We start from the raw sequence: 14,336 nt of genomic DNA on the forward strand, positions 1-14,336 counted from the left end.
TCCAGCCTTTGCTGGTTGGCAGGGGAACGGGGGGATCAAAGCTATCCTTTGATAGTTTTGGGGACAAATTTATCACTAATCTTAGTTAATAAGATGATAGATTTAAGTTGAAATATGTTCATTCAAATTGCCTCCAGCCTTTGCTGGTTGGCAGGGGAACGGGGGATCAAAGCTATCCTTTGATAGTTTTGGGGATAAATTTATCTCTAATCTTAGTTCATAAGATGATAGTTTTAAGATGCCATATGTTCATTGATATTGCCTTCAGCCTTTGCTGGTTGGCAGGGGAACGGGGGGATCAATGCTATCCTTTGATAGTTTTGGGGATAAATTTATCTCTAATCTTAGTTCATAAGATGATAGTTTTTAGATGCCATATGTTCATTGATATTGCCTTCAGCCTTTGCTGGTTGGCAGGGGAACGGGGGATCAAAGCTATCCTTTGATAGTTTTGGGGATAAATTTATCTCTAATCTTAGTTCATAAGATGATAGTTTTAAGATGCCATATGTTCATTGATATTGCCTTCAGCCTTTGCTGGTTGGCAGGGGAACGGGGGGATCAAAGCTATCCTTTGATAGTTTTGGGGACAAATTTATCTCTAATCTTAGTTCATAAGATGATAGTTTTAAGATGCCATATGTTCATTGATATTGCCTTCAGCCTTTGCTGGTTGGCAGGGGAACGGGGGGATCAAAGCTATCCTTTGATAGTTTTGGGGATAAATTTATCTCTAATCTTAGTCATAAGATGATAGTTTTAAGATGCCATATGTTCATTGATATTGCTTCAGCCTTTGCTGGTTGGCAGGGGAACGGGGGGATCAAAGCTATCCTTTGATAGTTTTGGGGATAAATTTATCTCTAATCTTAGTTCATAAGATGATAGTTTCAAGATGCCATATGTTCATTGATATTGCCTTCAGCCTTTGCTGGTTGGCAGGGGAACGGGGGGATCAAAGCTATCCTTTGATAGTTTTGGGGCTAAATTCATCACTAATCTTAGTTTTTAAGTCTTAACTCACATGCATTATCAATTATTTCGTTTCAAGTTGCAAATATCGATAATCATGTTTCGTATTTATTATAGTTGTGAATTCTGATGAAAACAGTGTAATTTCGAGCTGTAGCTAGTTATTACATCTCCTACAGATATGAGGAATAACCCCCATGGATCAGGCAGTGCATATGATATGAGAATTTAGTTTTATGTTCGAATCTTCTATTAGTAAAGGCAATATACTAGTATATACTAGAACATACTTGTTCTATTATAAACTAGTATATACTGAGATTTGAAACTCTGATTCTTCTACAAGAGAAGCAATCACTCCAGGTGGATGTATGGTAGTGCTTATCTTTCCGTTCTAGTTTAGTTCAAAAACAAAGCTCGTACTTTTAATTGTTCAATTTTTTCTTTACTCAATTTCTCTGATATTGATATATGTTTCAGGTTATCCCAGTATCAATGAGGTATTCTCATTTTATTTGTGTTTTCTCAATCTATTCACACTTCAATTGTATTCTACTTTGACTTACACATTTTTAAAATCTTTTACTTAACTGCTCTGTTCCTCTAATATGTTTCAGTTTATTCCAGTATTAATGAGGTATTCTCATTTTATATGTTTGTTTTTCAATCTATTCACACTTCAATTGTATTCTACTTTGACTTACACATTTTTAAAATCTTTTACTTAACTGCTCTGTTTCTCAAATTTGTTTCAGGTTTTTTCAGCTTCTACTTTCTAATGTTACCAAGTGCATTACAATTTATTCACTCAACCTGTGTTCATTTGTTTTTAAATTCTGTTACTTTGTTTTGTAAATTTCAAAAATATTGTACTCAATTCATCTGTTCCTTGAATATTTTTCAGGATAATTGGAGTGTCTCTTCTCAAATGGATCAAAGTCTACACTGTATTTTGAGTGCATGCTTTCAATGTTTCGTATTGCCTCCAGAATGAACATAAACTGTGCGGTAAATATTTGTTGCAACTTGATTTTTGTCCGCAGTATAAAACCGAGGTTTGTGCATGCTAAATTTACTGTTCATTAGTCTGGAATGTGTTATTAGTTAGGCCTATGTGCTTCTTCAGTAGAATTCAAACTAATCATAATTTCAATTAGATAACGTTCTCTAATACATCATCATCTTCCATTCCAACATACGGTTCATCACAATCCACTAATATTTTATTCGACTGATATCTTTTAGTGATCAATATTTTATTCAATTCAAAATTCAAGTTTTAATCGCAGTCATCAAAATATAGAGAACCAACATAATAATATTATATCCTTGAAATAAGTTTATTAACATTAAAACAAGCTAACTTGTAATTGACCGAGCGAAGTGAGGTCTAAGATTCAAGTCGACGGTTTGGCATTTCTCTTAATGTTTAAATGTTTATATGTTGCGCATTTACGGCGAAACGCGGTAATAGATTTTCATGAAATTTGACAGGTATGTTCCTTTTTAAATTGCGCGTCGACGTATATACAAGGTTTTTTGCATTTCAAGGATAATAAAAGGAAAAAGAGCCTCCTCCATACGCCAATATTGGAGTAAAAAATCAGACTATAGAATTATTCATCATAAATCAGCTGTCTAGTGGACTATAATACTACCCGTTCAAAAACATCGAACATCTTGAAAATTTTTCTTTACTCAATTTCTCTGATATTGATATATGTTTCAGGTTATCCCAGTATCAATGAGGTATTCTCATTTTATTGTGTTTTCTCAATCTATTCACACTTCAATTGTATTCTACTTTGACTTACACATTTTTAAAATCTTTTACTTAACTGCTCTGTTCCTCTAATATGTTTCAGTTTATTCCAGTATTAATGAGGTATTCTCATTTTATATGTTTGTTTTTTCAATCTATTCACACTTTGATTTTATTCTACTTTGAATTAAACATTTTTAAAATATTTTACTTGACTGCTCTGTTTCTCAAATTTGTTTCAGGTTTTTTTCAGCTTCTACTTTCTAATGTTACCAAGTGCATTACAATTTATTCACTCAACCTGTGTTCATTTGTTTTTAAATTCTGTTACTTTGTTTTGTAAATTTCAAAAATATTGTACTCAATTCATCTGTTCCTTGAATATTTTTCAGGATAATTGGAGTGTCTCTTCTCAAATGGATCAAAGTCTACACTGTATTTTGAGTGCATGCTTTCAATGTTTCGTATTGCCTCCAGAATGAACATAAACTGTGCGGTAAATATTTGTTGCAACTTGATTTTTGTCCGCAGTATAAAACCGAGGTTTGTGCATGCTAAATTTACTGTTCATTAGTCTGGAATGTGTTATTAGTTAGGCCTATGTGCTTCTTCAGTAGAATTCAAACTAATCATAATTTCAATTAGATAACGTTCTCTAATACATCATCATCTTCCATTCCAACATACGGTTCATCACAATCCACTAATATTTTATTCGACTGATATCTTTTAGTGATCAATATTTTATTCAATTCAAAATTCAAGTTTTTAATCGCAGTCATCAAAATATAGAGAACCAACATAATAATATTATATCCTTGAAATAAGTTTATTAACATTAAAAACAAGCTAACTTGTAATTGACCGAGCGAAGTGAGGTCTAAGATTCAAGTCGACGGTTTGGCATTTCTCTTAATGTTTAAATGTTTATATGTTGCGCATTTACGGCGAAACGCGGTAATAGATTTTCATGAAATTTGACAGGTATGTTCCTTTTTAAATTGCGCGTCGACGTATATACAAGGTTTTTTGCATTTCAAGGATAATAAAAGGAAAAAAGAGCCTCCTCCATACGCCAATATTGGAGTAAAAAATCAGACTATAGAATTATTCATCATAAATCAGCTGTCTAGTGGACTATAATACTACCCGTTCAAAAACATCGAACATCTTGAAAATGTATCTTTCCATCAACTTTGTAGACAGTTGCAGCCAGACCTGATAACAGCGCTCACACTCACATTCCGGAACGACACGTCACGGTACGATAGGACAGAAAGCTCTATGTTTATTTAGGATTTTTTCTAGACATTTTAAATTGATAAATTATTTATTAATTTTTGAGAAAACATAACAAAAGGTCAACGTAACTTACTGAGCGCGAGGTCTACTGTTCACAGAACTACTAGTAATGTTTTTATGACAATATCATAAACACTGTTTATGATATTTGTCATAAACACTATTCATGGATTGGTTTGGCTACAAATTGTTTATAAATAGGATAACAAGTTAGAGAGTTTTATGATGAACGTTCAAAGATGATGTTTTATTTTATTTTTATCTTGTTCATAGATGTAAACTTTTAATAAAAAAAGTGTTAAAGAAAAAAGCACATTTACAAAAATATCAATATGTGTTTAAATAATTATGGTGGATCATAAATATATCACATACTACTCTTGTAGCTACTCCGTTTGGGCTACTCTTGGTTAGAACTAAAAATCTTAGACATCTAAAGCCGCGTTTACACCAAAGTTATTAACAACATTTTAATAACCTAATCTTTATAGATTCTATTAGATTGAACATAACTTATCATACATTATGATGGACATATGTGTTTGTCAAGTTGCGTTCAAAGTAATAGAATCTATAAGGATTAAGCTATTAACATTTTGTTAATAACTTTGGTGTAAGCCCAGCTTAATTGTGTAATAAAATTATGTTCTTATGAAGTGTGTATTCTTAAATATGTTCTTAAGTATCTTTGTAATAAGTGTTATGTGTTATTAGTTGTGACCCATGAGTATTATGTTTGTTGTTAATGCATTTTTGTCGAGTGATTACTATAATATAAGGCTTGGGACTCCCGAGTCTTACTAATTGTCAATTCATTTAATTGATCAGTTATCTTTATTACATTTTTGTATTTGTTTCCCTTTTTTCTATGTTTGCTAATTTATATTCAAGGATTCAAGATGCAGCAGTTTATATTAATTTTAGGTATTATTTAATTTTAATTTAAATATTTATTATCTAATTTCAATTTCTACTTATGTACTGTATTTTTAGTATCTAGTATTTGTGCCGGTTGCACAAAAGCCGGTTAAATTTCAACCGTGATTAATTCCACAAGAACCAATCAGAGAAGCCGTCTTTTCAAAAACGCCTTCTCTGCTTGGTTCTCGTCAAGTTAATCACGGTTAAAATTTAACCGGCTTTTGTGCAACCTAGCCTTAAACCAATGAAAATTATTTTTCCAATATTGTATTTCAAACATACCTATTTTATGTAAAGAGGATTTCTATCATAATCTTGTACTAATAATTTATTGTTTTGAATTAAGTTATTGTTGTTACAAGAATAACAATTATAAAAATTGTTTAGAAATTTTGTTTTACAGATGGAATTAAATAGAGAATGCATTTATTCAAATGCTAATTAGGATTTTCGTTCAATAATAATTATAAATTTTGTTTTGTTAAATAGTCATTGAGCTCTTGAAGAATATTATTGAATTGTTATAAATTGAAAAATATGTTCTGTTAAATTGTCATAGACTGTTGAAAAATTGTTGAATTGTTAAATATTGTTGAAAAAAATATTGTAAATTTATCATTACAATAATATTGATATTGATTAAAATGGAGTGGAATAGATTGGTTATAAGAGATGTTGTGGAGGCCATTTTATTATATTAAAATCATCTAGGAAATTATTTTGTTAAATTGTCATTAAGCTGTTGAAGAATATTGCGAAATTGTTATTATTTGGAAAAAATACTTTGTTTATATTTCCATAAGCTGTTGAAAAATATTATTGAATTGTAATAAATAAAAAAATAAATGTTAAATTCTTGCGAAAAATATTTTGTAAATTTGTCATTACATTAATTAATTATATTGATAAATTATATGATTGTTTTTCAAATGTGGTGGAACGGGTTGGCTATAAGGGGTGTTGTGGAGGCCATTTTATTTTATTAAAATTGTCTAGAAAAATTGTTTTGTTGAATAGCTATTGGGCTGTTAGAAAGTATTGCTTAATTATTATATTATTGAGAAAATTAATTTGTTAAGTTGTCGTAAGCTGTTAAAGATTGTTGAAAAAAAATATTGTAAATTTGTTATAACAATAATAATATTAATAAATAATATGATTTTTTGTGGTGGAACGGTTTGGCTAGAAGGGGTGTTGTGGAGGCAATTTTATTTTATAATTGTCTAGAAAAATTGTTTTGTTGAATAGCTATTGGGCTGTTTTTCAAATGTGGTGGAACGGGTTGGCTATAAGGGGTGTTGTGGAGGCCATTTTATTTTATAATTGTCTAGAAAAATTGTTTTGTTGAATAGCTATTGGGCTGTTAGAAAATATTGCTTAATTATATTATTGAGAAAATTAATTTTTTAAGTTGTAAGCTGTTAAAGAATTGTTGAATTGTTAAAGATTGTTGAAAAAAAATATTGTACATTTGTCATAACAAAAATAATATTAATAAATAATATGATTTTTTGTGGTGGAACGGTTTGGCTAGAAGGGGTGTTGTGGAGGCCATTTTATTTTATTAAAATTGTCTAGAAAAATTGTTTTGTTGAATAGCTATTGGGCTGTTTTTCAAATGTGTTGGGTTGGCTATAAGGGGTGTTGTGGAGGCCATTTCTTTTTATTAAAATTGTTAAGAAACATTTTTTTACCAAGTTATGCCTTTTGTAAACTATAATATTACTGAATTGATTGTACCTACAAACTTTTCTATTGATAAAACTATGATACCTTTCTAAAAACGTTTTCTATTTTCAAGTTTATTTCATGAGTTACCTTCGCCAACTTTCTGTTGTAAATAAACTACGATAAATGTGTTATTAAATAAACTCAATCCTTCTACATTGTTGAAAAACGATAAGGCAATGTTGCGGAGCTAGAAAAGGATAGCAGGATAGCACTCTCTGCTTTGTCGAATGATAGACAAGGACAGCAACACCAATGTTAACCAAAAACTGCCATCATAACAGGGACCTTACTATATAGATATTCGTTTGGGGAACGACTAAAGCTAGGCGCACACCAGTTAGTCAAGACAAGACATGATCAGACACGTTTAGTCACAATACTTCACATTGATGCTTATGACGCAACTCACACTGATTAGTCATTGCAATTAGACATGTCTTCATAAGCAACTATGTGAAGTATTGTGACTAAACGTGACTAGCCTTGTCTACCGTAACCGGTGTACGCCCATCCTTGGGATGGGAAAACACCTGTTAGTCAAGACACGACTAGTCACAATACTTCACATAGTTGCTCATGGAGTCATGTCTAACTGCAATGACTAATCAGTCTGAGTTGCGTCATAAGCAACAATGTGAAGTATTGTGACTAAACGTGTCTGATCATGTCTTGTCTTGTCTTGTCTTGACTAACTGGTGTGGGCCCAGCCTTGTAGATGTTTTATAGGTGTTGGGGAATATTGTATATGTCTACCAACCCAACACAATATTATGTTCAAGTTACCTGGTTAGGTTCACTTCAAAGGGTCTTAATTTATTATTAAAAACATTTATGCTTCCCATTATAACAATGTTGGACAGACTGGAGTGAAACCGACAACAGGCTAATAACTCATATAAAGCTGCGTTTACACCAAAGTTATTAACAAAATGTTTATTTCTCCATCCTTGCAGATTCTATTAGATTGAACATAACTCATCATACACATGATGAACATATCATGTGTTTGTCAAGTTCCGTTCAATCTAATAGAATCTATAAGGACGGAAAAATAAACATTTTGTTAATAACTTTGGTGTAAACGCATCTTAGGGTACGACTGATATCATCAGGCAATTTTTTTTTAAATTAAATAATATTTGATTTATTTAAATTTTAACTCACATGTTACACACCTATACATTTTCAATAGATGCTCTTGAGAATACAGAAGTTCTTGAAAGTCATAGAAAGAGGTAATTTCTTGAGACTCCAAAGAATTCAGTTCACACAGCATAAGACTGAAAATAAAATGAAAATTATTTAACAAATTGATAATTTTATTTCTAGGTTATGCATGTTTAATTTTAAAATACAGTAAAAGGTTAAATTAATAAGCAATGAAATATATTGAGATGTATAAAGCTGAACACAACAGTGAAAGTGAAAATATAATTCACACAAGTTGTAATCGGACTTTTCACACTCAGCCCAGCCAAGTAAGAATAATACTGTTGGAACTTATGGTAATTATATTTTCTCTGTTCACTTTCACTGCGAATCCAGCTTGAACCAACAGTTAAACAATAACATATTATGGAAAACAATATTGTTTTGATAGCTAAAATACGTAGTTTTAAACTCTTTAGTAAATTACAATTAGAATTGAAGAATCAATGACAAATCAAATTATTCATTTATTAATTTATATAATAAGTACATTATCAAAATGATGGGAAGAGGAAAAATAAGGTAACCTTTAGCTATTCCTCTCCCAAATTTAGATAACACATAGTCCGAAACAGGTTAAGTCTTGTAGTTCTTCAATTTACAAAATTTTCAGAAATTAATTGTATCATATTGTGGTGATACTTTATCATTTATGGTGATACCATAAATTAAATTAATTGATAATTCAATTCACAAATTGAATAATGAAGGATAAACAATTAATTGAATCTTATGTATTTAGTTGGAGGTATGTTTAAATCTTATTCAAGTTGATGAGATAAGTTAAGCCAGTTACACACACATCGATTTTTGTACGTTCGATTTTGAGCCCCCTAAAAATGTCGGTTAGTCTCAAATTAGGTCGCCCAATCGTTTGGACCCAAGTCATAAATTGTCTAGCTGAGGCATTGAAATTTGTTGCAATGGTTTTCAGACACAAATAAATACAGTAAGAGGGGTTAAATCTCCAGTACCGGTACCAGATCTGGTGTACCCAGTGAAATGAGTCCAATAAAAACTCAGGCTAGGCACACACCAGTCAGTCAAGACAAAACAAGACATGATCAGACACAATACTTCACATAGTTGCTTATGAAACTATGATTGTGTCTGATCATGTCTTGTCTTGTCTTGACTAACTGGTGTGTGCCTAGCCTAAACGCCGTGGGATGTTTTGTAAACCATTGCTATAGAATTATTATTTATAACTAGCCGTTAGGCTCGCTTCGCTCGCCATATCCGTCTAGCCAGGGGGCTCCGCCCCCTGGACCCCTGACTGGATCGTCCAAAAATGAGATCAGGGGGCTCGCTTCGCTCGCCTGCATGTAGACCTCAACTCAATGCCAACCTGACAAAATTTTTAATTTAGTTACCAGAACAACTGTTTCGAAGAGGTACTCTCTCTAGATTATAGTTCTATATTAACATATGGTATGCACATATCAATTATAATTTTAAGATATTGGAATAAGAAGAATATACATGCTAAAAGACGAACTTTAAACCCTTAAAAACCACCCTTAGAGTTGAAATATCGCCAAAAGATTTCTTAGTGCGCCTCTAAAGGGCCAACTGAACATACCTACCAAATTTGAACTTTTTTGAACTCTTCCGGTAGATTTTTAGTTCTGCGAGAGAGTGAGTGAGTGAGTGAGTGAATCAGTGAGTCAGTCAGTGAGTGAGTGCTATTTCGCTTTTATATATATAGATCAATCAGCTGACAAGTAGATTATGCATTGCATTTATTACACAGATGTCTGGAGAAGCTTAGCAATGGTTTCAAAACATTCCACGGCGTGGATTGCTTTTCGTGGATTAACGTGGGTCTACTTTGCGGCGGGCCTAACTGGTGTGTGCCTAGTCTTATGCATTTTAGCACTAAATATTAGATTGTATTTCCTCAAACAAGGGGGTACAAGTTTCAACTTATTTCATCCATAAAATATGTTGAATAAGAATTGATATTGTGGAATCTCTCCAAAATTGAAAAAGACAGTTCTATATTTGTCACATCCACATTTATAGTGAGGTCCACGTTATAATGGCAGTGGAGAAAGATAGGAAAACAACGTTGCCGATCATTAACAACTCTGTCTTGTTAATGCCTTCTGTAGACGGTAGCTGATATAGGTTTATTGATGTAATATTAACTGTTCATTCTCGTTTAAAATAATCAACTATATTTTATTGAGCAAAAACTTATATTTTTCAATAATCTCATAATCAATTTTCATAATTAAGATGAACTATTTTCTTAATTGATTATTAATTTTACATTGTTTTTTGCTCTCGCAACAGAGCAAAGCGAGAAAGAGATAGCGCTATCAGCTTTGTTGAATGATAGACAAAGATAGCAATACTATTGGAAAACAAACACTGCCATTATAACGTGGAGCCCATTATATAAATGTGGATGTGACGGAAATAAAACTGTTTTTAATTATTTTATTCAGACTAAAACCAATAATTATCCTTAGAGCACACTGCACACAGGGACAATATTGACATCCACTATTAGCCGCTATCATTGGCAAACGCCAACACACGGGGACATAGCCCCCCTTCTTACAGGTTCGGACAATAGACTGAATTTTATTAGCCGTCACTAGAGTGGATGCCACTATTTTCCTTCAAGTGCAATATATCACGGAGAAAAGATAGCATAATAATAAGATATCCCATATGGTATAGGGATACAAAGTTTGGAAGTTTTGTATCAAATTACGGTGTTGTGTATCAAGATGAGATGATACTGTATCATATTGTGTTGATACTGTATAATTTATGGTGATATAAATAAAAGATAGCATTAGAAGATATCCCGCATGGTATAGGGATATAACGATGGAAGTTTTGTATCAAATTATGATGATGTTTTCAGAATGAGATGATACTGTATCATATTGTGTTGATACTTACTTACTTACTTACTTGATACTTGTTGTCGTTGTCGAAGACTGGGGATTCCAGATAGACAGTGTCATAAACAAGGTTGGTTGGTAGCCATTTTGGCTAGTCGTTGGAGTAGAACTGATTCAAAAAAGGGGCTCGTCCTCAAGCTCAGCAAATGAGTAGAGTGGCCTGTCGTTCAGCTTCAGCTTCACTGTGCTAAGCAGTTTATCTCTTGGTAGATTTCTCACTTCGCTGGGCAGCCTGTTGAACATTCGAATGGCTGCTGCTGGGTAGCTGTTGTAGGTGCTGCTCAATCGTGTGTGGGATGCCTCAAGGTCAGCAGCTCGGCGTGTATTGTGGCTGTGAATTTCGCCTCTTCTCGTCCAGTCTTCCTGGTTGACCATCAGCTGTGATAGTGAGCAGAACACGTACTGACTGTAGATGGTGAGGATCCCCATACCCTTGAAGAGAGGTTTACAGTGGTCTCTACTTCCCGAGAATGTGATTGTTCGGACTGCTCTTTTTTGGAGGAGCAGCACATCCTTTGCTGCTGGTACATGTCCCCACAGGATCAGTCCATACATGATGTGGCTGTGAAAGAGTGAGTGGTATGCCATCACCAAACTATCCCTGCCTACCACATGTCTGAGCTTTTTTAGCAGGTATATTACCCTGGAAAGCTTTCGACACACTTCTGACACATGGTGACTCCATCTCAGCCTTCCATCCAGCCAGAAGCCAAGCAACTTGACTGGTTCTGCCTCCTGCCGTCGCAGTGAGCAAATGAGGGTATTTGTTTTGTCCTCATTCAGCTTTAGTTTGTTTGCTGAGAACCACTTTTTTGCGCTGCATAACAGTTCTGCAGATCTTGAAATAGCCTCATCACTTGTTGGACCTCTCGCTGCTATTGTAGTGTCATCTGCAAAAATCACTGCTTCCTCGTTTGCTGTGAAATCATTCATGAGGAGAATAAACAGCAAGGGTCCCAACACTGAACCCTGTGGTACACCATGCTCTACTCTCCTGATTCTTGAAGTCGCTCCCTTTATTGAAGTAGCTTGCATTCTATTTTGCAAGTAGTTTACAATTGTTTTCAGCACGGTCCCTTTCATGCCATACATTTCAAGCTTTTTGATGAGTAAGTCATGCGGCACACAATCAAAAGCCTTACTCAGGTCGCACATTGTGAGGGCCAGGGCTTCACCACCCTCAAAGGCACTTTGTATCTTGCTGGTCAGGGTGAGCAATGCACTTGTAGTTGAGCGCCCATTTCTGAAGCTATGTTGGGATTTTGCCAGGATTTCGTTCCCCTCCAGAAATTCTGTGATTTGCACCTTCATTTCTGTCTCAATGACCTTGGACAAAATTGGGACTATTGATATTGGTCGAAAATTAGATGGGATGCTGGTGTCACCTTTCTTGTGAATCGGTATTGTTCTTGAAATCTTCAGTAGATCCGGGAACTTACCCACACTGAGACAATCATTTATTGCCCTTGCCATTGGTCTTGCTATTAAGTGTGCTGTGGATTTCAAGACAAATGTTGACAGGCCATAAATGTCCTGTGTTTTGGAGTTCTTCAATCCTCTGATAATGTTCTGTATCCTCCTTGGGTTAACCTCCTTCCACACATACATACTTACACCACCTCTGGTGTTGATGCCAACAACTGGATCGTGGTCGCCTGTTTCGTCCAGGTCCTTCAACACATTTCCAGCAGCCTCAACAAAATAATTGTTGAAATCGTCTGGGCTGAGTGGAGAGTCTACCTGGGGCTTCTTTGGACGATGTTCATTGATCACATCCCAGGCCGCTTTGCACTTGTTGTCTGCATTCATAATGATGTTGGCTGTGTGCTCTCTCTTTGCCTGTCTGACATTCCTTCGGTACTCATTGTTTACTCTCAGGTAGAGCCTGTAGCTGTTTTGTCTCTTTTCTTGTGTTTCAGCTGTCTTATATTGATGGTTTAGCAGCATCACTAGGTTCTTCTGCCTACAGAGATTCTCTGTGAACCATGTTCTCTCGTTTGAAGTGTGGAACAGTGGACCTCTATTGAGTCTTGTGGATTTCCTCCTCACTTTCGGGTATACAGAGTTGAAGGCGCTTATGTACCCAGTTATCAATATATCAAAAGTCAGTTCTGGATGTGTGGTGCTGAATATTTGATTCCAGTTTATGTTGCTCAATTTCTGACAGAGCTCTGGAATTTACTCTGGTGTAGGAGCTGTAATTTGATTTACATGCAGCATCTGATGCAATTTCACCTTTTCCAGCCTCCTGTTGGATCTGGAAGACAACTGCGCAGTGGTCTGAAATCATGGGGTCAACTACTTCAACTGTATAATCCCAGGAATCCATATTTGTTAGAAATAGATACTGTATCATTTATGGTGATACGCCTACCATAGAGAAAAGATAGCATTAGAAGATATCTCATGGTATAGGGATTATAAATTTTGTAAGTTTTGTATCAAATTATGGTGTTGTGTATCAAGATGAGATGATACTGTACAATGTGTGCTGATTGGTGATACATTATCACAACAAAATGATTCAGTATAACCACACATGATACAGTACCAACACAATATGATACGGCCTATACCATGATACATCTTCTGCCATCTTCCCTACATGACTTTACCTCATTACGCCATCCCTTGAACGTGACAAACACACCAAGCCGCCGGCAAGAGTTGAGCACTTTCTCGTCGCGGGCGCTACGCTCGCCAAAGTTGCGGAAGGCCGGATTCACACTTCCGGATATCCGGATATAAGTGGCTGAGCTGCCACTTCCGGTCACACCAGACCCACCTGGGCGCCGCAGGCTTAAAAGTCACCGAAACATGTTAGGTTAGGATAGGATAAGTTTATTGTTTAAAATGACAACTTAGAAACAAATTTGATTCGGTTGAATTGATTCTTTATACACAGTATTGATTCATTGATACAATTGGAAAAAGTGTGTGAAACACAAGTCTGTGCATTTTCAACATACATGTAAATGCATGTCCTACCGTTAGTGGCTGGCCGCCCGATCGTAAATGTAAGTTGTTTGGGACTTTGGGAGAGAACAACAAATGGTCACCCATCCAACGACAGTACAGGGCACTAGTAATTACAAATAATATTACCAAAAATATTGAAACTGAAGTTAATATCGATATCAAAAACAAAAATCGAGATACTTAACCTAAAAAAATTGAATTGTCTATTGTTTGTAGATAAGATTATCATAATAAAATTAAAGATTTATGATAAATTTAAAATGCTCTCGAGTATTTGAATTCCAACATTTTAAAACGAGAATCAAAATTCAAAATTAGTTAAAATTGTTTTTATTGGAAGATTGTTCGCCTGATCGTGAGCGTTCTTCAAAGTTTGGCGGCATCAGGCCTACCCACCCAAACATTTTTATGCGCTTTCAAGCATTTCCTACGGAAACATTAATCTTATTTTAAAATAACTATCAATTGCAATTATTAATTTGTTAATAATAGTTTACTTACTTGAACAAATCGCTTCCAGAATCATACATACCTACTGT

General features: G+C 34.4%; 1 protein-coding gene and 1 long non-coding RNA gene across 3 annotated transcripts in view; one reads left to right on the plus strand and one right to left on the minus strand.

Annotated features, from left to right (window-relative positions):
• LOC120353296 overlaps positions 1-14,336 on the minus strand; it is a 73,262-nt gene extending 58,926 nt beyond the window's left edge. Inside the window, exons 1-3 of the mRNA XM_039436469.1 lie at positions 14,299-14,336; positions 13,434-13,617; positions 7,853-7,968 (exon numbers count right to left, since the gene is read on the minus strand). Coding sequence (XP_039292403.1) covers positions 7,853-7,968; positions 13,434-13,438 — 121 coding nt within the window. The 5' untranslated portion in view covers positions 13,439-13,617; positions 14,299-14,336. The remainder of the gene's footprint in view (positions 1-7,852; positions 7,969-13,433; positions 13,618-14,298) is intronic.
• LOC120353297 overlaps positions 1-14,336 on the plus strand; it is a 49,280-nt gene that overhangs the window by 15,613 nt on the left and 19,331 nt on the right. Inside the window, exon 3 of one of the 2 annotated variants that reach the window (XR_005572281.1) lies at positions 1,877-2,246. The exons of the other annotated variant lie outside the window; for it this stretch is intronic. This is a non-coding gene — a long non-coding RNA (uncharacterized LOC120353297). Of the gene's footprint in view, positions 1-1,876; positions 2,247-14,336 lie in introns of those variants that run through there. 2 annotated transcript variants of the gene reach the window in all.

Source organism: Nilaparvata lugens, chromosome 10, assembly GCF_014356525.2.
Source record: "Nilaparvata lugens isolate BPH chromosome 10, ASM1435652v1, whole genome shotgun sequence".
In the NCBI taxonomy this organism is placed as follows: Eukaryota; Metazoa; Arthropoda; class Insecta; order Hemiptera; family Delphacidae; genus Nilaparvata; species Nilaparvata lugens.